At 52.6% G+C, this 26292-nt stretch overlaps 1 protein-coding gene across 2 annotated transcripts in view; it reads left to right on the top strand.

Annotated features, from left to right (window-relative positions):
- The window catches only part of CRMP1 (collapsin response mediator protein 1), a 77025-nt gene extending 51661 nt beyond the window's left edge, over positions 1-25364 (top strand). For both annotated transcript variants that reach the window (XM_053217598.1, XM_027077882.2), the window contains exons 7-14: positions 4832-4900; positions 6036-6156; positions 8664-8820; positions 10090-10231; positions 10905-11075; positions 19310-19489; positions 21529-21694; positions 24302-25364. In XM_053217598.1, coding sequence (XP_053073573.1) covers positions 4832-4900; positions 6036-6156; positions 8664-8820; positions 10090-10231; positions 10905-11075; positions 19310-19489; positions 21529-21694; positions 24302-24393 — 1098 coding nt within the window. In that variant the 3' untranslated portion in view covers positions 24394-25364. The remainder of the gene's footprint in view (positions 1-4831; positions 4901-6035; positions 6157-8663; positions 8821-10089; positions 10232-10904; positions 11076-19309; positions 19490-21528; positions 21695-24301) is intronic.
- Positions 25365-26292: the final 928 nt, after the last annotated feature.

Genomic DNA, 26292 nt, shown 5'->3' with positions numbered 1-26292 from the left:
CACCAGAGGTGAGGCACGTGGGAGCTGGGGTTGATCATCGTCTTATGGGACTTGGGAGGGGGGTGTGATGGCTAAAGCCCGGCCCCCTCCACCTCCCAGCCCTCCTACCTCGGGCAGGGAACTCTACCCCACGAACATTCTTGTTCTTCATCCAGAAGCACCTACCTTGTGAGGATTAAATTCTATCGCGTATGTGAAGGGCAGTGTCTGACGCATTATAATAGGCTGCAGCGATGCAGAAGCTTTGGGCAAAGGGAGACATTAGCCCAATGTGATCATTCTGGCTGTAGAATGAACTTGGCAGGAAAGGATGGACGCGGGGTGACCAGCTAGGTTCTACTTCATTTCTTAGAAGGAATGAAGACGGGAGATAGAGGAGGTGGAAGAAGCGAAGTGTGTGAAGGAAGGAGCACCTTCTTCAGATTTCATCGAGTGACCAGATGGAGGAGAAGAGGAGGAAGGCAGGGATGGCCACTTGGCCTTGCAGGGGTGGGGGGGTGGGTTGTGGGTTGGTCATGACGTCCCCGAGCAAGGTCAGGCATACAGGAGACTTGGATGCATCTAGTCAAGGGAGTTAATACCAGGCACGATGCCGTGTATATGGCGATGCTCACAACTACTCCATGGCATAGAGATGGCATAGACGTCCCCACTTTATAGATAGGGAAACTGAGGCTCAGACAGGAACATCTTGCTCGCTGTTACATGGGGCACAGAGCCAGGACGGTAAGGCAGTTGCATAGCGCAGCAGGACTGTGCCGCGATGGTGAAATGCGTGAGATCTGAAGATTCGCTGTGAACGTTAGCTACTGGCTTTACTTGTTATTATTTGCATCCTTGTAGTTTTTCTGTGAAATCAAAATTCTTTCAAATTCAGAGTAAAAAGCAAACACGTTGTATCACGCAGCAGAATTCTGTTCATTGGCAACAAGTCACTAAGGCTAGCCCACAGCCAGAAAGTTGGGGTTGTACAAGGGTGTGAATGCCAGGGAGGGAGTATCGCGGGGGGCCCTCTCCGAGACTGTCTGCCAGTCTGTCCTCTGACCCCCAGTGACTGATATCCCTCTCACATGCAGAACACATCCGTCCCCTTCCAGGGTCCTCCCGACTCCCCGTCACAGCCCCGTCACGGCCCCAAAGTCTGGAAGTGTCTAGGTCAGATCTAGGTGTAGGTGAGGCGCCTTGGGGACAGTCCCTATAATCTGTAGGTCTCTGGAGCCACAGAGGTGAGTTATCTGCCTCCCCCCGACACACACTCAACATACAGCATCAACGGTGGGTGGACATTCCTTTTCAAGAGGGAAAACAGAAAGCTTCAGGATTGGTCCATAGCCGTTCTGAAATCCGGTCGGACACATGGTGGCAGTTCCTTGAGTGGTCTTGGCGCCTGAGAATAGTTCTGCGTGGTTCCTGGCTCCGCCTTCCGGGCTCTTGGCTCTATCCCCCCCGCTTCCCATCATCGATCCGTCCCATGGCAGGCAGCACGTGCCTGCAGCTGAGCCTGCTTCCTGCCCCGTAGACTTTGAAGGTGCAACTGCCCCCTTTCCTTTCGAGGAGTTTTCATTCCATTCAGCCCAGACTGCCAGTGTTTTGCTAGAGTGATTCTCCCCAAACCTTTGTTGGCCTCCCGTGAATCCCTCTGTGGCTCACCCCATCAGACAAAAGGCACCCACAGATTTCTTCCAGATAAGTCTACCCTACCCTGGTCGCACCCGGAGCTCCGTAGAGGCCCTCTTGTCGGAGAGGCTCTGGGGACATACCCTCAATCTCTTCACAGGCCTTTTGTGACTGATTCACCCTGTGGACAACCACCCTCCATCTTTCCAGATCTTCACCAAGGTTGTGGGGTCACTGGACTACTGTCTGCTGCTTATGCCCTGCATTTGATATTTGCTCAGAAGACATTTCTTCATCGCACTATCCTCTACTCTTTGGAGAAGTGGAGAATTTTCAAAACTATCACGTCCTGGTTCCTTTTTAACACCCCTTGCTTCTTTACGCCCCCTCTTTCATTTTACTCCAAGCAGCGGGAAGAAACCAGACAGACTCTCCCAACAGCTCGTTGGGCAGTCTCCTGCGTGGGGCCCCGGCTCATTCGGCCCGTTTCTGCCCTCCATGTCGCCACGGAGGGCAGCGCGCTAAGCCTTCTGCTAAGACACAGCGGGCTCTAGCTTCCAAAAATGTCCTCATTTCCTCCTGAGGTCTTACTGCCAAGGTCCCCCAAGGTCCGTCTTTCCACAGGCGGTCCATTCCGGGCTACTTTGGGCTTTCTTCAACACGTGCCTTGAAATTCTTGCAGCCTCTGTGCACGGCCTGGCCCCAAAGCCACTCCCACAGCTTCAGGTGGTTGTTACGGTAACACCCTACCTCTGGTCACCAACCTCTAGGTTAGTTCTCTGTGGCTGCGTGACAAAGCACCCTGGCACTTAGCATCTTAAAGCAGTAAACATTTCTTATCTTCCTGTCCATTGGGTCAGGAGTCCAGGTGTGGCTCAGCTGGGACTGTCACAGGCTACGGTGAAGGTGGCAGTCCGAGGCTGGACTAGGACGGGTCTTCCAACCCCACTCAGGTGGTGCTTTTCAGGATTTCATTCTTTGCAGGCTGTCAGACCGATGGCCTCTGTTCTTTGCTGGCCGTTACGAAAGGCCAGCTCGGTTCCTTGCCAGCGGGGAGACTGGCTTCCTCCCAAGAGAGCAAGGGAGAGAGCAAGGTGGAGGCCAGAACCCATTTGTAGCCTCACCTCTGCAGGGACATCCCATCTCTTTTGTCCGTGTGATGCTCATTAGAAGCATGCTGCTAGGGCCGGCCAGGCCACATGCCAAGAGGGGATCGGTTACCCAGGGCACGGAAGCCAGGAGGCGGGCTCGCTGGGGACCTCTCAGAAATCGTCGACCCCACACATCTCCGTTTTGCCTAGTTTTGAACTTCATAAAAATGGAACCACGTGGTATGTGTTCTTTTACGTCTGTCGTCTTTTGCTCAAAACGCAGTCCGTGAGATTCCTCCCCGTTGTCCACAAAACCGTAATTTTTTCTGTTTCCATCACTTGTGGAAGTCTGATGCAGGAATATGGCAGAAATTATTCTCTCACTGCTGGATGTTTGGATGGTTTCAAATGTAGGACTGCCATGTACAAAGCTTCTGTGCACATTCTTGCTCAGTCTTTTGTTAAACCTGTGTTCCCATTTCAGGGGCGCCGGGGTGGCTCAGTCAGTTAAGCGTCTGACTTTTCATTTCAGCTCTGGTCACGATCTCACGGTTTGTGGGTTCGAGCCCAGCATTGGACTCTGCGCTGATGGTGTGGAACCTGCTTGGGATTCTCTCTCTCCCTTTTTTCTTCCCCTCCCCTGCTTATGCTTGCTCATTCTCTCTCTCTCTCTCTCTCTCTCAAAAAGCAATAAGAACATTAAACAGATTTTTTAAACCTGTGCTTGCTTTTCTGTTAGTCTATACCTAGGAGTGAAATTGCTGGCTGGTGGGTGCATGTATATTCAGCTTTGGTTGTTACTGCTAAACCATTTTCCAGAATGAACAAACCCACATACCCACAGGCAGCGTGCGAGACGTTTAACCGCGCGTGCTCGGCCTGCGATCTCTGCCTGGAAACCCTGTTCCGGTTTTCTGTGATCTGTGCTTTCCTCCGTCGTAGTGTCTTGGGTCCTTCCTCCCTCCTCCCTTCTTCCCTTCCTGCCTTCTCTCCAACAGAAACGGTAACAGACAATTAAACAATCTTGCACAGGGCTCTCTCCATATCATAAAATCATTTTGTAGACTGTGTACAGAAATGCTTTCTAAACACCATCTGTAATAGCTGAAATTGTTCCATGCCTTACTCAAATCCACCCCAACTCTTAGACCTTGACCTTGTTTCCTGTTTACATTTCTGTAGTAAGCTCAAGCTTCATAACCAGAGATGCAGTTGAAATTAGGTTTTTTTTTTTTTCATGGCTGATAGGGCTCAGGGGCCCGTGGTAGGGATGTGCCTGAGAATGATACAGAAATGCAGAAGTGAAAATTAGCAGCAGCACAGCTGACATCTGGGCAATATAAAACAATTTTTTTTTTTTTTAGAAATTATAGTATTCCTGCAGCAAGGAAACCTTGAAGCAAATGGGTTTGGATCTAGGGCATTAGCTCAGGGAACCATTTCAAGGCTACATGACAAGCTTGAGGTAGAGGCTTTTCGCTAGAATGACAGGCGCCAGGAAGAGGGGGCCGATAATGAGAACCCGCTGCCGATTACTGATTTCCGCTACACGCCGGGTGCCATGCAGCCATCTCACAGATGCCCCCTCCCTGACTCATTGTGGGAGCTGCAAGATAGAAGCACTGATGTCCCCAGTGTAAAGAAGAGAAGGCTGAGGCCAGAGAGCTTGACCAACTTGCCCAAAGTCACAGAGGCGGCCAGTTCTGTGGCCGGACTCACAGTGTGGGGCTCTGTGGTTTGTTTCCACGTTCATGCAACACCCACACACCACCTTTCTTGCCCAAGGAGAGCCCTGCAGCAGAGAGTCGGGGATGGGAAAGGTGGGTAGGTGGTCTTTAGAGCCCGTTTCCTACCCGCCCCCTCACTGGTGTCGGGGCACTGAATAGAGAGCAGGTGTAGATGCAGACAGAGGTCCTGGGTTGCAAAGGCAGAAGGAGGCAGGGGGAGCAGAGGGAGCAAAGAAGCTGGATCACCCCAGAGCCCATGTTAGGCTCCCATAAACCACTCACCCCCCCCCCCCCCCGCCCAGGTCTCAGCAGCCCACCTACCTAACCAGGGGCTGGAGAATCGGCCTCTCCCCATTGACTTTCTACAATCCCTGACTCTTTGCTCTTATCTTGCAGGAACAGAAGCGGATCTTGGAGATGGGCATCACAGGTCCTGAGGGCCATGCTCTGAGCAGACCTGAAGAGGTAATGGGGCCTCCCCCTGGGTGTGAGTCTGACGTGGCCGAGGGCTCGCCCTGATGCTGTTCCAGCTGGAACAGCCCAGCCAGAGCTCCCGCCTCCATCACATTCCCCTGACGTGGACACCCCAGCGTACATGGCCTTCCCTGGGCTCTGCCCTCTGACTCGGGAGCCCCGGGGGATGGAGATCAATCAGAGGAGCCAGGGAAAGGCTCTGCTTGTCTCAGGGCCCCCAAGCTTCACACCAAGGCCCCACAAACACTCCAGTGACCTAACCATGTCCAGGATCCTCACCGAGGATCTGTGTCTCTGGTGATAGAAAGTGGAGCCGCATGTTTGCGACCTGGAACCTACCAGCTTCTCCTGGACATTGCCCACTGTGTTCTAAGACTCCAGCATGGATGAGTTTCCATGGCAGGCAGTTTGTGTGTGTGTGCGTGTGTGTGTCTGCTGAGGGCCTGGCCTTGTGCCCAATCCTGGGGACACAAATACCCGAGTAGAAAGACGTTTTACCCCGAGGGGCTCTTGGTCTAGGACAGTACTCTGCACCCGAGCCCCGTGCCCCACGAGCTGTGTTCCTGGTCCCTGGTGAGATCAGGGAGACTGTGTTTATAAACATTTATAGCACATGGACTTGACTCCACATCTAGGCATGTGACCAGTTGGTCCAGCCGGGAGAGCAGGGTGGGGACCCTCTTGGGTGTGCATGGGTGGGACCATGTTTGGGGCATCAGCAGACTGGAAATTAAAAACAAAGCCGTTCAAAACATATCTGGTCCTTTTATTCAAGATGCACTGGTCTACAGGAGGGCAAGGTGGTTTTTTATGGGCTTTTTGATGCTTTATTCTGCCTGGTCTGTTCCCTTCTAACAGAACCTGCAGCATACTTCCAAGCAAGCATAATGACACAATCCTGTCTCCCAGCCCTCTAACCAAATACGTTTTGACTCGATATTTCCTTTCTTTTTAGAAATCTAGTGTTCTTCTCTTTTGATGTGGTAGATTTGCCTCTGGCCACACTTAATTGAAGAACACTGAAGGGCTCTGATTCAGGGAGAGCCCTGGGGACTTGGCGGGGGGCGGGGGGGTCGTACTGCCTCTCTCCCTCCCTCCTGTGACCCGTGTATTGCCGTGTCCTCAGCTAGAGGCCGAGGCTGTGTTTCGGGCCATCACCATCGCTGGCCGGATCAATTGCCCGGTGTACATCACGAAGGTCATGAGCAAGAGTGCAGCGGACATCATCACTCTGGCCAGGAAGAAAGGTACGCAGCCCAATGCCTGGGCCTCCTGCGGGGCAGCTGGGCCATAAGGAAGGGGGTCGTCCAGTGGGGTCAAGTTCACTGGTGGGGCCACTGCCCAGAGACACCCTGCCAGCAGTCTAAGCCTCAGGCAGGTTATTATCCCACCTTGTGGGATCAGATAATGAGCTCTGCATTGTTCCAGCTCCATCCTGGATGGCACCTCGAGTCAGTGATGGGGCCGGGCTGCGTCAGCTGTGGGATCTTGCCTACCGTCTTTCTGGTCCCCTCTGGCCCTTCATCCTGAGTCCCCTGTCTAGGGCCGCATGGTCAGTGTCTGCATCCAGGGTCAGTCGTGGGGCCCACAGAGTCTCAGCTGCGGGTTGGGAAGGAAGAAGATGGTTTTCCAGAGCCAGGGGGTCTGTGTTGGACATCAGGTGGTCCAGGAAGCCAGCCGCCCAGCTCAAAGATGGACGTGCTACGTGACTGCTTTGAGCGTCTGCTGCCTTGTCTCTGAATGGCCCCAGGGGCTCATAGACTGGAAGCCCGTGGCGGGTCCCCAGGGCTCCATAGGTGTTGGTTGATGCTGTTCTCGGCTCCATGTTGGCCATTCACTTCCTGCCTTGGTATCCTCACCTCCCGAGTGGGGCCCCAGTATCAGGCCGCCTGCCGCGCTGGGGACCATCGGGTGAAGGCCGCAGTGGGTGCATTCTAACCACAGGAGACTCAGAGCAAGGGCCCGCGTACCGTCCCCAGGCCTTCTCGAGAGTGAGGTCCAACAGTCTCCAGCAGTCACCAGACCAAGAAGGAAGAAGGGTGCCCAGAACATCTGCCTATCCAAACTTAGGGAGAGAGAATGACAGACAGATGGACAGATGAGGGCTAGTGCCCATTGCACAGAGACAGTGGCCGGAACCCTTTTGTCGTGGAGGACATTCGCCAGGGACATTCGCCACCGGGACGAGGTCCGCCCGTTCCCGCTGCTTCATGTGAGGCCGACCGGGGAGTTGTGGGTCTGTGGGGAGGGCCAGGTGGAAATCAACAACACAACAACCGTGATGGAACATCCACTGTGTACATTATGTTCCTTACTTCTCATAGGAGCCCCGAGTGGGAAGTACTACCAACTGTATTTAAGAAAAATCTTCAGTACTGTATTTTAACTTAAATATATCCAACATATTCTTTCAACACGTAATTATATGAAAAGATCTTAATGATCAATCGGTCTTATTTTTTTCTGTGCTGTCTTTGGAGTCCAGTGTGTCTGTCGCTGTTACAGCACATCTCAGTTCAGACCAACCCCAGTGGCAAGTGCTTGACAACCACGTGGTGGCCACCATATTGGACAGAGCACCTTTGAACCCATCATAGCCTGGTTTTAGTGTCGTTAAGGGAAAGCTGACAAGCAGAGGCATTCAAAGAGGGTGCTCTAGTATGACACAGCTTGCTTAGGACTGGCTCCATTTTAAGGATAAGGAAACTGAGGCTCAGAGAGGTAACAGGAATCTGGAAGCAGTCCTAGAGCTGCATGGAGAGATGTGGTGACCTCCAGTCACGCATGGCTGTGGCAATTTAAATTAAGTAGAATTAAATACAATTTTAAATGCGTTCCTTGGTTGTGATAGCCACATTTCACATGCTCAGAAGCCACGCGGGGCTAGCGGCTGCTGTCCTGGGCACCACAGATGTAGAACCTTCCCATCACTGTAGAATATGCTCTCGGACATGCCAGACTGCTGGAGCTCAAAGCCTGCCACCCCACCAGGCCAGCAGCGTGGCTCTGGGCAAATTCGGTGGTGTTACTGGCCCGCATCCCAGCAGCGTCTGTCTCTGTGAGCAGACCTGTAGCTGTGCCTATGGGCTTTGTTGTGGCAGAAGCACATCTGGCCTGCTCCCCAGAAGGCAGGCTGGAATTTCTGGAAAGTGAATGTTCTGGAAGCAGCTCTCAAGTGGTGGGGGGGTGGACACACAGCTCAGCTCCCACACCCTGGGGGTGGGACAGCCCTGAGGTGCCAACAGCCGTCAGTATCCCAGAGGCCCCCGCGGCACCGAGCTGCAGGTGCCCATGGCCGTGGCTTGGTGACAACTCACCTGTTCCTGATGTCTTTCTCTGCCTTATGTCACTTCCTCAATCTCTAGCCAGTGCTGCCTGGAATCACCTCCCAAATAAAACACTTGAACTTGCCTCCTTCATTTGAAGATCTGCTTCTGGAAGAATCCATACTGGGAGAGCAAATCCCGTCCCTGTGCCTCGAGGGACAAATCTGCCAAAGGGGATAATGGTCATATCCAAATATTAAAAGCACGACTAGTCCGGGAAGTTGCTGGGTGGGTCAGCAGGTGCTGAGTGAGTACCTGGGCAGCCGGGGGTCACTGGGCTGCGTGGTGAAGCCAAGAAGAAGGACAGACAACGTGTTGCCCCTCAGAGCCTCCTTTTCCCGTCTCTGAGACCCTCCACTTCTATTACACCAGCATCCCACACAAGACCATCTGCCCTTAACCATGTGTGTTCGTGTCTGTCTCCAAAGGTCCCCTCGTGTTTGGCGAGCCCATCGCTGCCAGCCTGGGGACCGATGGCACCCACTACTGGAGCAAGAACTGGGCCAAGGCAGCGGCATTCGTGACCTCTCCTCCTCTGAGCCCGGACCCCACGACACCTGACTACTTGACCTCCCTGCTGGCCTGGTGAGAGCCCAGGGGGTGGGGGGTATATTGGGTATACTGAGGTCTATCGGGAAGCACTCAGGATTAGGAATGAGAGTCCAGGATTCACCTTGGGCTTGTCACATAACCTGGAATGGCTTTCTGCCTCGGTTTCCTTATTGGCAACGTGGGGGGGAACATAGTATCTATTGCAGAGCTGGGTATGATGCAGTGTAGGAAAATGGCCTGGGATGTAGGGTTCACTAAGTGGCTCCTATTATTTGCAAAGCACCTCCTGGCCACGTGCACACAGTAGGAGCACAGCCACTTTTGTCCCTTCCCTGCTATTGGCCAGCATGAGGGAAGAACACAGGCCATAGAGAAGGGTAAGTGGTGAGGTACCCAGGCTGCTCTGGGAGTAGAGATACGTGCTCACAACCAGGAGACTTGCAGAAGGCTTCGTGGGCAAGGTGACATCGGGCCTGGAGCTAGAGGGGGAGTAGGAGTTTGCCAGATAGGGGATAAACCAGGGCTTCTGGTCAGGAGGGGCCCCAAGGGGGTGAGGGTGTGTGCCTGTCATGGAAGTCTCTCCCAAATGATGCAAAAACCCTTGACTCGCATATCCACGGGCTTACTCATCATCTGCAGCCTGCTGTCTGGCGGGCAGCTCCAAGTCCAAATGGACTCCCCGTCGTCCCCCACAAAGTGAATGCTCCCACAGTCTTGCCCATCTCTGAAGATGGCAGGACACAGGGCCCCAGAGGCCCCGGGATCTGACCACTTCTCACCCATTGGCTGTGGCCATCCTGGCTCATCTCCGACAGGCCCCTGTTTCTGTGCTGCCCCTTCTACACCCCCAGCACATCACAGTCTATTCCCAACCAGCACCCAGATTTTAAAACCCAACTCAGACCAAACCACTCCTCTGCCTGGAGACTCCCAGGGTCCTCTTCTGTCAACATGGAATCCAAGTCCCACAATGTCCCCCAAGGCCGAGGCTGATCTGGCCTCGCTCCCTCCTGAACCCTGCCTGGCACCTCTTTTGGGCGAATGCCCACTCTTCCAGGTGAGGAAGAGGAAGGCCAGCTAGAGAGCCCTACCCGGAGAGCCTGAAGCCCACACTGACCGAACCTTCTCCCAACAAGATACATGGCCCCCAGAGGGCCTTCTGATGTCACTCACCGATTCCTGGGATGTGCCCCAAATCCTCTCCTTAGAATCTCTGGGGGTTTTCGTTTCACAGCCTGCAATGGGTGCCTGAAATTCAACCTGAACTCAGGTCTGACCCCCACCTTGTTTTTGTCCTTGCAGTGGAGACCTGCAGGTCACAGGCAGTGGCCACTGTCCCTATAGCACTGCCCAGAAGGCGGTGGGCAAGGATAACTTCACTCTGATCCCTGAGGGCGTCAATGGTATAGAGGAGCGGATGACCGTCGTCTGGGACAAGGCAGTGGTAAGGAACCCCCCGGGGAGGTTCCTTTCCCCAGGAACATTCTAGAAGCACCCTTCCTGGCCCATCAAAAGCTAGGGCATTGTGCCCTGCTGGCTCTTAAAGCTCCCTTCCTTGCTTTGGGGCAGAAGCAGAATATACCAGGAGAGCACACGAAGAAATGCGTGACTCTTCAGAGAGCAGCACAGGTCCCATGGGGTCCTCTGTATTTGCAGACGTGACAGCTGCCCTTTACTCTTTAAGGATGCAAAATGTTTTCTTTAGCTTTGTTTTGACCACATCTCAGTTCCTGTGAAGATGGTTTTGTAAACCGTGTGTTTGTGTCTGGGGTTGACAGTGGGTAGAGAGAGTGCTTGTTGCACAAGTCAGCCCCTGTTCCCTGACTTGAAACCCCAAATTTTTATTTTCTATTAAACTTGGACCCAATGGGACCGACAAGATGGCACAGTGGCTGTTGAGCAAATGCCAACAACATACCCTTGAGCGGTCAATTACATTTCCACTCTGATGGGGCCACGCCCTTGGGCTCTTTCAGGATGGCTGGTTTTCGGTGGGGGAGGAGAAAATTTCAGACTTCTGTTGGGGACTCCTGTCGGCAGTTTCATATTTTTGCCTGTCTGCCCTTCCCCTGGCCCTGTTACGGGGCATTCTTCTCATGAACGGATCTTGCCTTTAGGCTACTGGCAAAATGGATGAGAACCAGTTTGTTGCCATCACCAGCACCAACGCAGCCAAGATCTTTAACCTGTACCCCAGGAAAGGGCGGATTGCCGTGGGCTCAGACGCCGATGTGGTCATCTGGGACCCCGACAAGGTGAAGACCATAACAGCCAAGAGTCACAAGTCGGTAAGTCCTGGCTCATCTGAGACCTTTCCAGTTTGGGTAAGTGATTCTTCCTTTGCAGCCACTTTAGCAGTCTCGGTTAAAAATGATGTGTGAGGTTTTCAACGAGGATGCTATCTGATCATCGGCATGACTCGTTCACATTTCTCTTCCAGTTGGAGAGACTGAGTTTGATCAGGCTCGACTAAGCTGCTGCCGTTCTATTAGATGTGTTTTCTCTCCACCTCTCTCTGATTCCGTGTCTGTCTTTCTCTCTCGGTGGCCCGTGCCCTAGACGCATGCATTCTCAGGCTCAGAGGAGAAGTATTAGGTCCAAGATTCTTTTTCCAATTTCATTATCAAGCTAGGAAGGGTTTGATCTCCTATCTCAGAAACCTCCTACTTCATTTTGTGGTCACTGCTAACAGTCCACAAAGGAAAGGTTTGGACCTAAAGTCTGCCGTGTGTGAACACACCCCCACGCGTGCACGCTCTTCCAAGCTCCAGGCCCCAAGCCTATGGCTGTGGGTTATCTCTGCACTTTGTATCTTACATGCCCTTGACTTCTTTACTCAGCCAGCAAACCTAAGGATGCAGAGAGACTTAAAACCTCTTCCCCTCCCTCACTGCTTGCTGCAAGGCCACTCTGTGAGGCCAGCAGTGATCTCGGGTCCAGATTAACGTCCACACTCACAAGACGCAGGAGGCCACAGCCTGGCCTCCGGCCCGATAAGTCTGCTACAGGACATGGGCCAGGAGGCAGGGTGTGTGCATGCTGTATCCCCCTGTGACAGGGTCCTCACTGTCACACAGAGGCAGATTCCCAGCCTCCCGGGGGTTACCTGCTGGTAGAGGTGAGGCCACATGCATGAGGACAGGACCCCAGGCATAAGGAAATCTCATAAGAAAGTGACAGGAATCATTTTTAGCAGTCCGTGAGCTTGGGCCCTGGAACCCTGCTTGGCCGCAGGGGTCATGGCCTGGGGCCATAGAGGTCTTGTCCAGTCCATGACCATCCATGACTGTCCCCAACAGGCAGTCATGCTTACAATAACTGTCGTAGACTCTGGGTCTGGAGTTCTTTCTTGTCCAGCAAGAAAGCGGGATGCAGCATTAAAAATGTGAGAGAGACTAATGTCCAGGAAAAGACAAGAGCCAAGAGCCCCGAGTAAGGGCCCTTGTTCCATTTTTATTAGGATCAGAAGGCTTACAAACGTGCTGTTGGGTGTGCACAAAGAGACAGTGAAATCGTAAACATTAACTCGTGGTCGTGAGGGCAAGGGGGTTTTCAAGATACGCAGTGTTAGGGGTTTGGGTTAACACAAAACAAAATCCTGGTGCTGGGTGGAAGGCAGTTTACAGCAGACGTGAGACCCCGCCTCTGTTTACCTAAACTGGTCTAGGGGACAAGAAAGACAGAGCATGCCACCTCAGGGTCAACAAGGCACCTTTCTTTTGCCAATTAGCTCTACTTTGGGCAACTTCACCCTGCAGCGATCTGTAGCCCTATTTACCTAATTTGGTCCTTCCTTCCTGTGAAAGCAGCTTTCTGCTATAGTACTCAGTTGGGAGAGGGGGTTGCTTCTGCCCTGAATACCTAATCTTGCTTACACATCTTGGATGTTTTCATCCTGAGATTCCCCTATTCCTATACCTTTGTCCTATACTGGGACCTTTGCCCCACTTTACCTATTCTTATTTACCAAATCTTGTTTACCCAAACTTGGGTGCGTACATCCAATGGGTTTCTAATTCTTTATGCCTTGTTAGCCCATCAGTGCAGGCTTGGGAAATTCCTAAGCTTATTCCCCACAAATAACCAGTGCTTCCTAGTGACATGCTGGCTTCCCTCACCCCCCCCCATTCCCGGGGACAGGGTCAGGGGGAAACAAGCCTGAGGTCGCCCCCCCCCCGGAGAAAAGCGTACCCCATTCTTCACGCTTACCACCTAGCAGGCACGCAGTCCCATTTTAATCACTGTGAATGCAGTGATGTGTGTGTGCACGGTGGGGTCTGGTAATGCGGGACAGGCACACGTTCCCCGTGGTGTCAGGAAGGTGTCACATCAAGTGAACATTTGAGAAGGTCTTGCGGGTGAGAGGGTGTGCACCACCCTGCCACCCGCCGGCTGGGGCCGCCCCTAAGCCCACACGATGGTCAAGGTCCAGCAGAAGATGAAGCCCAGATCACTCACTGTTCAAGCCCTCCTGCTGGGGGCCCAGCAGGGACACGGACAGGTGGGAAGGAGGCTGAGCTGCACAGGTGCAGACCTCTCATTTTTCATTATTTCAGTGCGTGTTCAGTGGATGTGCAGGCTCCGTGCTCAGGAGCAGGGTTTCCAATTACTGTCACAGTCCAGCCAGATACGATCTTGTAGTTACTCTGTGCCTAGCATTTCCCATGTGTCCTGTCACTTAATGACCCGTACTTAAATGACTTAGTGGTCATCTCAGGTAGGCCGGGATTAATAAATACAGAAGTGGACAGAGAGAGGATACGTGTATGAGTTCCCGTGGCTGCTGTAACAAAGCATCACAAACTAGTGGCTTCAAACAGAAATGTGTTCTCTTACCATTCCGGAAGCCGTGGTCTTGAATCAAGATGTCTGCGAGGCTGTGCTCCCTTGAAGGTCTGGGGGAGAACCTGTCCTGTGCCTCTGTCCTGGCTTCTGATGTCACTGGGCATCCTTGCCATCCCTTGGCTTGTGGATGGGTCCCTATGATCTCTGGCATCTCCCTGCGTCTTACCGTCTTCCACTAAGGACACCAGCCATTGGATCAGGGCCCGCCTCCTCCAGTGTGACCTCATCGTAACAAATCCCATGTGCAAAGACCCTATTTCCAAATAAGGTCATGTTCTGAGGTGCTGGGGGTTTGGACTAAAGCGTATCTTTAGGGGGACGTGATCCAACCCATAATAAGTCATGTGCCGGAGGTCACCCATTAGGGAAGTGACTGTTTTAGGTTAATCTTGGGGAAGCATCCTCCCCCCATGCCAGGCCAGATTTGAATTCTTGTCATAGCAAGAGGAGGACTACTCAGGATGCTGTAAGATTTTTGTCTGTTGCATTGTCTCTGTGCAAAAGCAGGGCCATTCACACAGTGCGGGACATCAATGTTTTTTTTTTCAGACCATGGATTGAAAAATGCCTTGTTAGAGGTTTGTTTGGCTTTCTTGAGTGTAAAAAAATACTACTTTTCTTTTAAGAATTAAAAAGGGATCATGTTATATGTTGATCAGTGATTAATGTTTGAAGTCTACTCTTTTGTAAAAAGAATGCAGCTTCTTTCCTCTTAGTGGAAAAGCATTTGCTTCAAAGTGCCACACCACAGGTGTATCTGTTTGTGTATCTACCTGTTTGTGTATCCATAGACCACTTAGTTTTTCTAACTCTTCACATTGAGATGTAATTCACTTACCACGATTTCATCATTTAAAAATGTACCATGCAGTGGTTTTTAAAAAACATGTGTATTTGTTTACTTTTGAGAGAGAGAGAGAGAATGAGCAGGGGAGGGGCAGAGAGAGAGAGGGAGAGAGAGAGAGCCCGATGTGGGGCTTGAACCCACGAACTGTGAGATCATGACCTGAGCCGAAATCAAGAGTGGGACAGTTAACTGACTGAGCCACCCAGGCGCCCCTAATGCAGCAGTTGTTCTATTCAGAAGATTCCCCATCCTCCCCAGAAAGAAACCCCAGACCCACTAGCAGGCACTTCCCATCTCCCCTCTCACAGTCTCTGTCAGCCAGGAATCTCTTTCTTGTCGGATGTGCCTTTCTGGACTGCCGCAGACTATGAGTCTGGAGTTCTCTCTTGTCCAGCAAGAGAGCAGATGCAGAATTGAATACGAGAGAGGCTAATATCTGGGAGGAGACAAGAGCCCTGAACAGGGGTTTTGTCTCTGTATTTATTGAGCTCACAAGATATTACCCACATGGTGAGTGTGAAGAAAGATCTCACACACGTGAACATGGAGAAAACAGACAGTACTCATCAACTTGTGTGTGTAAGAAGCAAAGGGTCTGGCGGGCAAGTGGAGTTTGTGATCAAGGTGCATTGGCGCCGGATGGAAAGTAACTTCCTGCAGGTGAGATAACAAGTTACTCATGATCCCATTACAATATCTCGCTAGCTAACCTGGGGTGGGTGGTTCTCGCTAGCTAACCTCCGGTGTTTTCACCCCGTGGCAGTTTTCCATGCTAAGCTTTCTTCCAACCCTTTTATGTAAGTAGAATCTCTATCCCCACACTGGACATACCATAGAAAAAGAATCACACCATATGTGGCCTGTTCTGTCCGGCTGCTTTCACTTTAGCTTCATGTTTTTGAGGCTTGTCTATGCTGTGGTCCATATCAATACTTGGTTCCTTTTCATGGCTGCAGAACATTCCCTCGCCCGGAGAGAGCACATTACTCATCTCTTTGAGGACCTAAGCATATGCCCTGCTCTCCGTTCGTCAGTGTCAGGCTGTCTTTTACAGGACACAGAGGGACCGAGGAGCAGGAACTGCCCCCTGGGGTGGGGTCTAGGGACCCGGGGCTCACAGATGGAAAACAATGGTTGTGTGTTTTCATTGTGGTCCTTTGTACTCGTTTGGATTATTAGATCGTTCACCTGTCACCTTTGGGAAACAAAACAACTTTTGAAACTCCATGTGGTTGCGAGACCTAGAACCTGGCGCCACGTGGAATCCATGGGGAGTTGTCACATGGCGCACGTCATGTCCTTCCCCTCCGAGGAACAGTGGGCCATGCAGGGCCGAGTGAGCTGGGAGGCCGGCCGGCTTCGACTGGTAGGGAAGTGCTTGCTTCCTCAGTGTCTTTTGGTTGGACGCGCTCATTTGGGCTTCAGCAAGACTGTGAGGCACCACACGGCTGGTCGCCGCAGGGTGACTCGAGAAGGCTTAGATGCAAATGTTACCACGGAGAGCAGCCCGTCTGCCCGGGTCCTGGGAGGCAGCCGCAAACCGAGGGTGAGGCTCAGTGTTAGCAGCTGTGTGTGGCTCTGTCTCCCCGAAACCCTGAGCGTGCTCCTAAAACCCATCGGAAATGATAAGAGAATCCTTTGGCTGATTACAAATCAATATAAAGAATCGCTAGCTTTTCTATGAAGTAATTCAAAAGCACTTTAAAAAATGGAATGGAGAGGGGGGCACCTGAGTGGCTCAGTCGGCAAACTCTTGGTTTCGGCTCAGGTCCTCATCTCCCAGTTCGTGAGTTCGAGCCCCGCATCAGGCTCTGCAATCACGGTGCGGAGCCTGCTTCTTGGGATTCTCCCTCTCTCCTTCTCTCTCTGCCCCTTCCCTGCTTGCTCTGTATCTCTCTCTCAAATAAATAAACATAAAGGAATAAAGGAATGAAAATCAAAATCCTGTTTCTAATAACAATAAAAACTAAAGACTTACATAAATACAAGTTCTTTTAGGCTAAAACGAATCATTAGACGGAGCATACCAATTCTTGCGAACTTAATCTCTGCATTCGAAGTAATCCCGTCAGAACATTCAAGGGAATAGTTTTTGAGCTAGAAAAGCAGAGGTCTTAGGTCCTAAATGTGAGAGTAGGTAAACAGTTGTGGGAAGCTGAGGGACAAGGCCCGCTCATCCCTGTTATTAACACGGGTCGTACCGTTGCAGGCGTGGGGGGCGGTTTGCTGTTGGCCCGACAGAGGAGACAGCCAGGCGGCAGACCAGCCGCACAGAAGGATTTGGTGTCCGATGCAGGACACAATTCGGATTAGCCGGACAGCGGTGCTCATTGGCCTGTGGGTCTCAACAGCCGGCCTGTAAGGCCAGACTTCTCTGTGCTCCTTATCTCAAAACACACTCAGGAGGGATCGGAGGTTGAAGTGAAAGTTATCAAGGGTCTATAATAAAGCATGTTGTTTTAAAAATGATGGTTTGGGGGCGCCTGGGTGGCTCAAACGTCGAACTTCAGCTCAGGTCTCGATCTCGTGGTTTGCAAGTTCGAGCCCCACGTCGGGCTCTGTGCTGACAACTCAGAGCCTGGAGCCTGCTTCGGATTCTGTCTCCCTCTCTGCCCCTCCCCCACACTCACTCACTCTGTCTCTCTCTCTCTCTCTCTCTCTCTCAAAAACAAACCTTAAAAAAAATTTTTTTAAGTGGTAGTTTTGAAAAATAAATAAATAAAAGCAAACTAAGTAAAAATGATAGTTGGGAAGGGGAGAAGATCTTTCTAAGCAAGACACAAAACTTAGAACGTGTAAAGGGGAAGATTGGCCTGTTTGAGCATCGACTGTATACAAATTAAACAAATACCCCCTCTGTATGGCATGAAAATGATAATTATTATTACCTCATATGAGATCAGGAGGCAGAGGACAGACAGCAGAATGATACTCAGGACAAACAATGGATTAACTCCTTAACATCAAAAGTGTCCCCGAGGGCCGCCTGGGTGGCTCAGTCGGTGAACCACCCGACTCTTCATTTCAGCTCAGGTCACGATCTCACGGTTCGTGAATCAGAGCCCATCCATGCTGACAGCGTAGAGCCTGCGTGGGATTCTCTCTCTCTCTCTCTCTCTCTCTCTCTCTCTGCTCCTCCCCTGCTTGCTCTCTCTCTCTCTCTCTCTCTCTCAGAATAAATAAACTAACTTTAAAAAAAGCGTCCTTAGAAACCAGTAAGAAAAATACCAAGAGCCTAATGAATAGAATGCTGTGCAAAAACACAATTATGCAAGAAGAAATACACAGACGACTTCTAGGTCTTTAATAACAGACCCAGCCCCACAGTTAACCAAATGCAAACCTCAAGAGTAAGATGCTGTTTCTGACCCGTGCAGTGACAGAGACCCTGGCGGCTGAGGGGACGCAGGTGGGGTCAGACCGCGGGAGGCAGGCGAGCTCACAGAGTTTTGTTGGGAGTGGAGACTGGTGCTACCTTTTGGGAGGACGGATCTATCAAAGTGAAAATCCATTGACTCCTTGGCCCCAAACTCCACCTCTGGAAAGGTTCACACATGCCGGTGTGGACCCCACAGAAGGGTGGTTCAGTAGGGGTTTTAGCAAAATGCAGGGAAACAACCCAGTGTTCCATCCCTGGGAATCGGATGAATAAACGATAATACACCCCTGCGAGGGGACACGGTGCAGCAGTTTAAAGAGTGTTGAACACATTTTTAAAGCACGTACCTTTGCTGATAGGCAACAGTCCCTGAGCTCCAGAGAAAAATTCAGGTGAAAGCCAGCTGCACAGAGAGTGCTCTTGCCGTGTCGAGACAGAAAACATCTGTGACACAGAAGAATCTCTTTAGGGCAGATGTCTCAGTCGGAGGTAGAAGAAAGACCTACTTTTTAAAATCAAATATCGTTTGCACCTTTTGAGTTTTCTCTCACCCTATATAATGACCTACTTTTTAAATAATAAAAAGCAGTCGGCCAGAGGTGGTTACATTCCCTTTCGGAGTTACGAAAACGGTGTGTATTTTTGAGAACACGTTTTGTCTTTCAAATTAAAGAAAGGGAGAAAGGAATTAAAAATAAAAATGACCGTGGGGCGCCCGGGGAGCTCCGTCGGATAAACGTCCGACTTCGGCTTAGGTCATGATCTTAATGGTTGGTGAGTTCGAGCCCCGCATCAGGCTCTGCACTGGCAGCATGGAGCCTGCTTGGGATTCTCTCTCTTCCTCTCTCTGCCCCTCCCCTGCCCAAGCTCTCTCTCTCTCTCTCAAAATAAATAAAAATAAAAAATTTTAAAGATTTTTTTTTAATTTTTTTTAACGTTTATTTATTTTTGAGACAGAGAGAGACAGAGCATGAACGGGGGAGGGTCAGAGAGAGAGGGAGACACAGAATCTGAAACAGGCTCCAGGCTCTGAGCCATCAGCACAGACCCCGACGCGGGGCTCGAACTCATGGACCGCGAGATCATGACCTGAGCCGAAATCGGCCGCTTAACCGACTGAGCCACCCAGGCGCCCCAAGGAGACATTTTTTAAAAAGACACAAAAATGTCTTGTTTGTAGTCTGAGCAGCCACAGTGCCTGACATCAGGGGTCCCCGTTCACATTCGTGATGCCCCAGACTTCAGTTGGGTTGTACAAAGCCACCCGCGATCTAAACGCCCATGGCGAGGGCTGGTTATACCGGCACAAGCCCGCGGAGTGGAATGCCACACAGCCCCAAAGAGGAGGTTTTCAGAGGGTAAGGGCTGCGAGGTGCCCCTGTGGGGACGTGAGGGATGTCCTGGCCCGGGCGGAGAGCCGGAAGGGCCCGGTCACGTCTCTTGCCGTGCAGGCCGTGGAGTACAACATCTTCGAGGGCATGGAGTGCCACGGCTCCCCGCTGGTGGTCATCAGCCAGGGCAAGATCGTCTTCGAGGACGGCAACATCAACGTCAACAAGGGCATGGGCCGCTTCATCCCTCGGAAGCCTTTCCCCGAGTATCTCTACCAGCGTGTCAGGATCAGGAGCAAGGTCAGTGGGTCTGGGGTCTGGCGCGCGCCGCGTTCACGAGTCACAGCCGCGGGGGCCTCCCTTTCCTCTCATGTCAGGTGGGCTCTCCCCCCACCCCCCCGCCTGTGTCTCGGGGCCGGAGGGGAGGTCTCGGGGTTTTGCAGACTGTGAAGGGGCGTGCGCCCATGGGGTGGGGAGGAGGGGGCGGGAATAACACGGACCGTGCCGCTTTGGGGTACGCATCCCACGTCTTCTTGGGGCCCTCGCCACCGGCTCTTTGAGGTGTCGAGACCTCCCGGTGCTCGAGCATCGGACAGGCCAGCGTCACACAGCTGGGAAAGCCGAAACCCTTAGGCATTGCCATTCTGGTAAAAGTCGACAACTCCCCCCCCCCCCCCCGCCCCCAGCATACTCGGGGGACGGCAGAACTGTGTCTGGACACTCTTCAGGTCTTCCCTCTGTTCTCCTTGTTTCCCCGCCCTTCCGTTCTGTGTCCCCCTGTCCCTCTCTCCTTGAAGAGTCGTGGCAGGGATGCGGGAGGCCCTGTCGGAGGTGTGGAGCGGCCCCATCCCTTCTCTGGTCCAGCTCGGAGGAGGGAGCCGCTCACACTTTGGCTAAACTGCCACTGTGGCCCATCGTCTTCCCTAATCAGGTCCCTCCTGTCACCGTGACCACCTGCTTGGTGGCTGATGTTTGCTGGAAAGGCCAGCTTGTGTGTATGTGTGTATATATGTGCACGTGTGTGTGCGTAGATATACTTGCATGAATGTGTGTATATGTGTGTGCACGCACGTGTGTGCGTAGATGTACGTGTATGCGTGTGTGTGTGTGTGCCCACCTGTGGGTGGTCCCACTCTTCTTGTGCTTTACAAACGGCACCGCCACCGCCCCCAGTGTTAATGGAAAAGCCCAGAAACCTCCTGGCCCCCCTAGACCCCCAGGCCTGCATTACAATGCTCGAGGTCTTTCCATGTCACGTAGGGTGTGGCACCCCGGGTCTGAGATTCCAAATGACACAGACATTGCGTGTCCAGTGGGGAAAGAATGGGCGTGGAGAGGAAGCCAGTCAGATCTGAGAAATGGCTGTGGAAAGCCGCAGTGGCCAAGTGACCACAGCAGGCTGTTAGGGATGAGGAGACTTGTGTAAACTCCCGGCTGGACACCCACGGAGGGGCGCAGATACACCTTGGCCAGATGCATTCCCTCTAAACTGGTTTGGACCGATGTCTGTGCTTAGTGGCCACGTCTGCAAGAGCAGGTGCCTGGGATCTATGCCAGGCCATCATCCGCAGTGGCCAGAAGTCCGGGCCCCCTCACATGCTGGGGCAGAGGACAGGAGCCACAGCAGGTGAGGGACAGAACCTGTCCCAGAACATGTCTCTGGCTGAGCTGACCTGGGGGGGGCGGTCACTGAAGGGCTTGGGGGGGGGCAGGGAGGCAGGCCTGGAGCCAGCTGGAACTGAGAGAAGTCCCCGAGGTGCAGGAAGCAGGTACAGTGAAGAGTAGAACAGAACAGTGGCCAGACCCGGTAGTCAGGGACATAGGGCTCTCCCGGGGGCAGCACTCAGCCCGCGGGGATGGAGACCGTGGCCCATGCTTGGCCCCCCAGAGGGTCAGTGAACGTGTTCACTTCTCAGCCTCCCTGAGCCGGCTGCCCTCAGAGGTGGCCCCATCACCCCACCTTTCTCTCCTCCTCCTCCTTTCTGGAATCCCGTCCCCGATAAACTAGCTGCCCCCAATCCTTGTCTTGGGCTCAGGACCACAGATGATTCACTGGCCCTTGAGGGGGACAGTGGGGTGTGTCAGGGAAAGTGTTTTCCTCTTGAAAATGGGCTTGGGGTCCTGCATGAGGCTGTGTGTGTGCACGTGTGTATGTGGAGTAAGTGGGTGCATGCTTATGGAGTGTGTGTGCACACGTGTACATGTGTGTGTGTATGTGTGTGTGTGTGTTTCCCCGAGGCGACCTCAGGTCAGTGTCCAGCTGCAGGGCTCCAGCCTGCCTGAATGGGAAGTGGCAGGTGAATCCTGCCCACCAACCCCCCTCGCCTCCCTCCGTTTAGGTTTCTGGGTTGCAAGGTGTTCCCAGGGGCATGTATGACGGTCCTGTGTATGAGGTGCCAGCCACGCCCAAATATGCAACCCCTGCCCCGTCTGCCAAGTCCTCGCCCTCCAAACACCAGCCCCCGCCTATCAGAAACCTCCACCAGTCCAACTTCAGTTTATCAGGTAAGAGGCTCCCCGCTTTCCAGGGGCCCACACTCCTGCTGAAACAGCCCTGTCGGGGGCTAGATGAGGAAGCAGGGAGCGGGCGAGGGAACCTTTCCCCTTCCCTCCCGGGGTTCCAGAGCGGGCTGGGGGAGGTCAGAAAGCAGAGGGGGTCTGCCCCCAAATTGGCCCTGAGCTCAGAGCTCATCCTGAAGCACAAGCTTACCCTGGAAGCTGAACGCGTCCCTCAGACCCAGTAGACGCTACAATGTCATCAGCTCGCCACGTGAGGGCAGACACGCACACGCTGGGAACATCGAACTGGAACCTTGTCCCCCAGAGTATCTGAGGCATTAGCGTGTGTTACACACGGGGCTGCATCCTAGGAGTATGGTGAGGAGTTGGGCACAGCTGGGCAGCCCCCAGTCTGGTCCAGGGGTCAGCAGACTTCTTCTTAAAGGACCAGACAGTAAACATTCAAGGTTTTGTGAGCCGAGGGGCAATGTTTAGGATATTCTATTAAGCAGCCATTTCAAATGCAACCATTGAACAGTGTAAAAAAAATAAATAAATAAAACAACCGTACAAAACTGTTCTTCACTCCTGAACAATACAAAAGCAGGTGGTGGCCGTTTGTCCATGGTCTGTAGTTGGCAGACTGTGGTCTAACAGGAGGGAAGGACAGTTAAACAGAAAAGCTGATATGCTCAGCAAGCGAGTCGAAGGGGCCGAAAGACGAACATCGGTTTCAACCGTGGGGGTGACAACCTGCCATCCATCCAGGGAGTGTCTGTCTCAGCGATTACGCAGTGGGGGACAGAAGTTGGGCAGGGTCCCTAGTCCAACTCATCTCACTTTCTGTGAGCCTTCATGCAAGAGCTTCTCACACGCTGAGTGCGGTTCTGGTCTTTAAAGACAACTAGTATTGTTTCCACAAATGAACCGGAGACACAGCTCAAATAGCTTCTCTGATGCTCAGTCAACAGAATTAGGGAGTGGACGCAATGCCAGGACAAGCCACTGGGTGGGGCTACATGGAGTCTGCAAACCGGACCTCTCTTCGAAAGTCGTGCAATTCACAATTGCTGCCGAATGCAGAGGGAAAATCCCTCCCTTTCAGAACAACGAAACGAAAAGTCTGCTGGAAGGGCCCCACGGCCACCAGTGCCCTGGGTCGGCAGAGTCCTCTCCGAGACCTGCAGAACTGCCCCGGCCGGCCTCGTGGCAGGTCGACGTGTGATTTCATTTGCTATCAACACCATAGGTGCTCTCGGACATCAGGAATGACTTCGCAGATGCCTTTTAAATAATCTGCGTGATGCTACTTTGTAGAGATGTGGCATGATTTCCTGCACGAGTGTCCTTTTGTCCAACAGGTGTTTTTGAAGTAGCTGACAGGTAACCAGCAGGGTGGAGATGATTATGAGGGAAACTGGTGTTGAGCACTCCATCCGATTTCTGAATCTGGGACAAAAGGAAGTGAGGCCAAGGGAGGTTGGGTCTGATTCCAAATTACCTGGGTTCCAGACATGACTTGTACTGGAACCTGTCTCCTGACTGGACCCCAGGGCCCTCTCATGCCATCCCTCCTTTCAGCATTGTCTGTCCGTCACTAGTAATTCACTGAATACGTATTTATTGAGCATCAGGCACTGGGCTTGGTGCTGGAATGTTAAATCTTTAACTGCAAGGGAATGCATAAAATTGGAACGGTCGGCTTTGCAGATTTAAAACAAAACCTGATGCCCCTTCTCCATGAAGGTCTGCCCATTGCAAATCAGGTGAATAAATCCAGCTGTAAGTAGTTCACACACATAAATGCACATGCATCCAGGGGCGCCTGGGTGGCTCAGTTGGTTAAGCGTCCGACTCCGGCTCAGGTCATGATCTCCCAGCTTGTGGGTTCAAGCCCCGCGTCGGGCTCCGTGCTGACAGCTCGGAGCCTGGAGCCTGCTTCGGATTCTCTGTCTCCCTCTCTCTGCCCCTCCCCCACTCATGCTCTGTCTCTCTCACTCTCAAAAATGAATAACTGTTAAAAAAATTTCTTTTGAAAATGCACATGCATCCACTCCCATGCATGTCGTACATAAAATGCGTTTGACGCATCGGGCACTGCTGTGTGCTGCTCTGACTCCTGTAGAAGCTGGAGCTTTGGGGACCAACCAGTTGGGGCTGGAATCCCGGCTTACCTGTCCTCCAACTTTGCCCCCCAAGATACATGACCTGAGCCTCAAATTCCTCATCTAGAAAGTTGGGGTAGCCACCCCCCCCCACTTCACAGTATCGTTGTATACCCTAAGTGCAAGCACATATGTTAAAGCACCAAGTGTGTGCCTGCACACAGTAGGCACTCAGTAAGTGCTTGCCCACCTGTCTCAAGAGCACGAAGCCAGGCAAGAAATAGCACAAGGTGCTCAGAGGGTGCAAGAGGGTGACCCTAGGGCCGGAGGGGGCACAGAAGAGAGGGCAGTGAACCCCGTGGAGGTTGGGAGCCTTCCCAGAGATGAGCCTGGACTGAGTCCCAGAGGGTCGAGCGGATGGAGGGATGTCACGACGAGGGCTCAGCATCCCAGCTCTCAGGAGCGGCCCTGGGAACCGGTCTGGAGCGGTTGGCTCTGTCTCTTTCAGGTGCCCAGATAGATGACAACAACCCCAGGCGCACCGGCCACCGCATCGTGGCGCCTCCTGGTGGCCGCTCCAACATCACCAGCCTCGGTTGAAGGCAGACGAGTGGATGAGCCAGTGAAGCGTTCCAGGAATACTGTCAATCCCTTTCCCCGCCAGGGGTTGGGAAACCCGCGGTTTTATTTGGTACTGATGGGGGGAAAATTGAATGACGTTCTTTCCTCTTTTGTTTAGGAAGAAGTGGTATTAGTGTGGTGTGTTTGCTCGGAAACTCCTTGCCCCACAGTTGTGTGTTCATGCTGACTCCACCTCAGATCATGGGTCTCCATTGCCCTCCTTAGTGAACCCAGGTTCTAGCATCGTCTTGTACCGTCCCTTCCGCTTCTGACTCCACGGGCTCCATGATTCTCTGGGTGGTTCCTTTGCACCCTCATAGCTGTTCTAGGATAGTTGATGCATGTTACTAAATTATGTATGCAAGTCTGTGAGTGCGTCTGACGGAACATCACCGAGGACCGATGTAGACACAATGCCCAGACCTCAGGCCCCCAGGGGCCCTTCCAAACTCTTCACACGGAGATGCTTACTCATTGTCCCCACCCCAAGTCCGCACTAGAAAGAAGCCTGCCCCACCCCTCCCCCACCCCATCCCCATTGAGACCTTCTGTGAATTCTCAGAGGGGCAGGGGAACCTTCCAGTGCTTTCAGAGAAACATCATCCACGTCCTGTGTCAGAAACTCCGGTCTCCGTGGCACTTGTGACTCGCCATGACGTCTTTCTGGTCTGTGTGTGTCCTTCCAGCCAGCTCCGACTTCAGGCCTAGCCAGGTTCACACTCAGAAAGGGGTCTCCCCACCCCCATCAGGGCTGATGACGGTGGGGCGACGGCTGCTCCCGGTTGCCCCGGTCCTGGTCCCTTCGAGGTGGTTGACGGGGCAGTCAGATTTTTAAAGTTTTGTACAAAGTTTTCCTTTGTAATCACCCCCATTTTTACTTAACAACTGACTTATTGTGGCTCTTATTTCTGAATTCAAAGCTTGTGAAAAAATAAAGAAAATAAACAGCCCGTTGGCCACACTGGTGTGTTTTCATTGAGGGGTGACTGTTCAGTTGGGTGCAAATGCCCCAGTGGTCCCTCCTCGTGATGACTGGAGTGTGTGTTGCTTCCCAGGACTCGCTCCTGTAGACACCGAGGGAGCAGAGGAGGGAAGAGAGGGAGCCAGTCACGAGGTGTGGAGGGTCGGGCTCAGATCCTGAGGCCGTGGTGGGTGGCTTCTGTGACACGGGCTGAGAGCACACGTCCGTTGTCTCCAAGCCTCCTTGGTGCCCTCTCTTCATATAGGTTGTGGGTCTGCCTCAGACTGGGAGTTCCAACCTCGTAAACATCACGTTTCTTCACTCCAGGTCCCATGAGTGGATGCACATTCTTGAGAAGGAAACACTCAGGCAAATTGCTTGTTCCAATTTGCCTTTAGTCGTAGTGACAGTGGTGGTGACAATTGATGACAGTGATGGTGGTGGTGACGATGCAGACAGTATCTGTGTGGTGCTATGCCCAGAATTCGTGATCCCCAAAGACCACCAGGGAGCCAAGTCCGATGCAAAAGCAAAAGAGCCTTTATTCGAGCTAGCTCGAGCTCAATCCCCTACCTGCACCGATGCAGCGGTGAGATGCCGGGGAGAGAGAGCGAGTTTCAAAAGCACAAAGGTTTTATAGGGATCATGGCCTCAGCCGATTGGCTGGGGAAGGGTCGTGGCCTCAGCCGATTGGCTGGGGAAGGGTCGTGGCCTCAGCCGATTGGCTGGGGAAGGGTCGTGGCCTCAGCCGATTGGCTGGGGAAGGCTAGAACAACGGCTGCCGAGGTGTGGTCCCACATCAGCAATTATCAGCGTCACCTGGAACTTGTTAAAAATGCAAATGTTGGGCCTGGTGGTCACAGACCCACTGAGTCAGAAACTCTGGGGGTGGGGCTCAGCAACCGGTGTTTGAACAA

The sequence above is a fragment of the Acinonyx jubatus genome, chromosome B1 (assembly GCF_027475565.1).
Source record: "Acinonyx jubatus isolate Ajub_Pintada_27869175 chromosome B1, VMU_Ajub_asm_v1.0, whole genome shotgun sequence".
Classification (NCBI taxonomy): Eukaryota; Metazoa; Chordata; class Mammalia; order Carnivora; family Felidae; genus Acinonyx; species Acinonyx jubatus.
The sequence above is the reverse complement of the archived record's forward strand: the minus strand, read 5'-3'. Positions and strand labels throughout refer to the sequence as shown.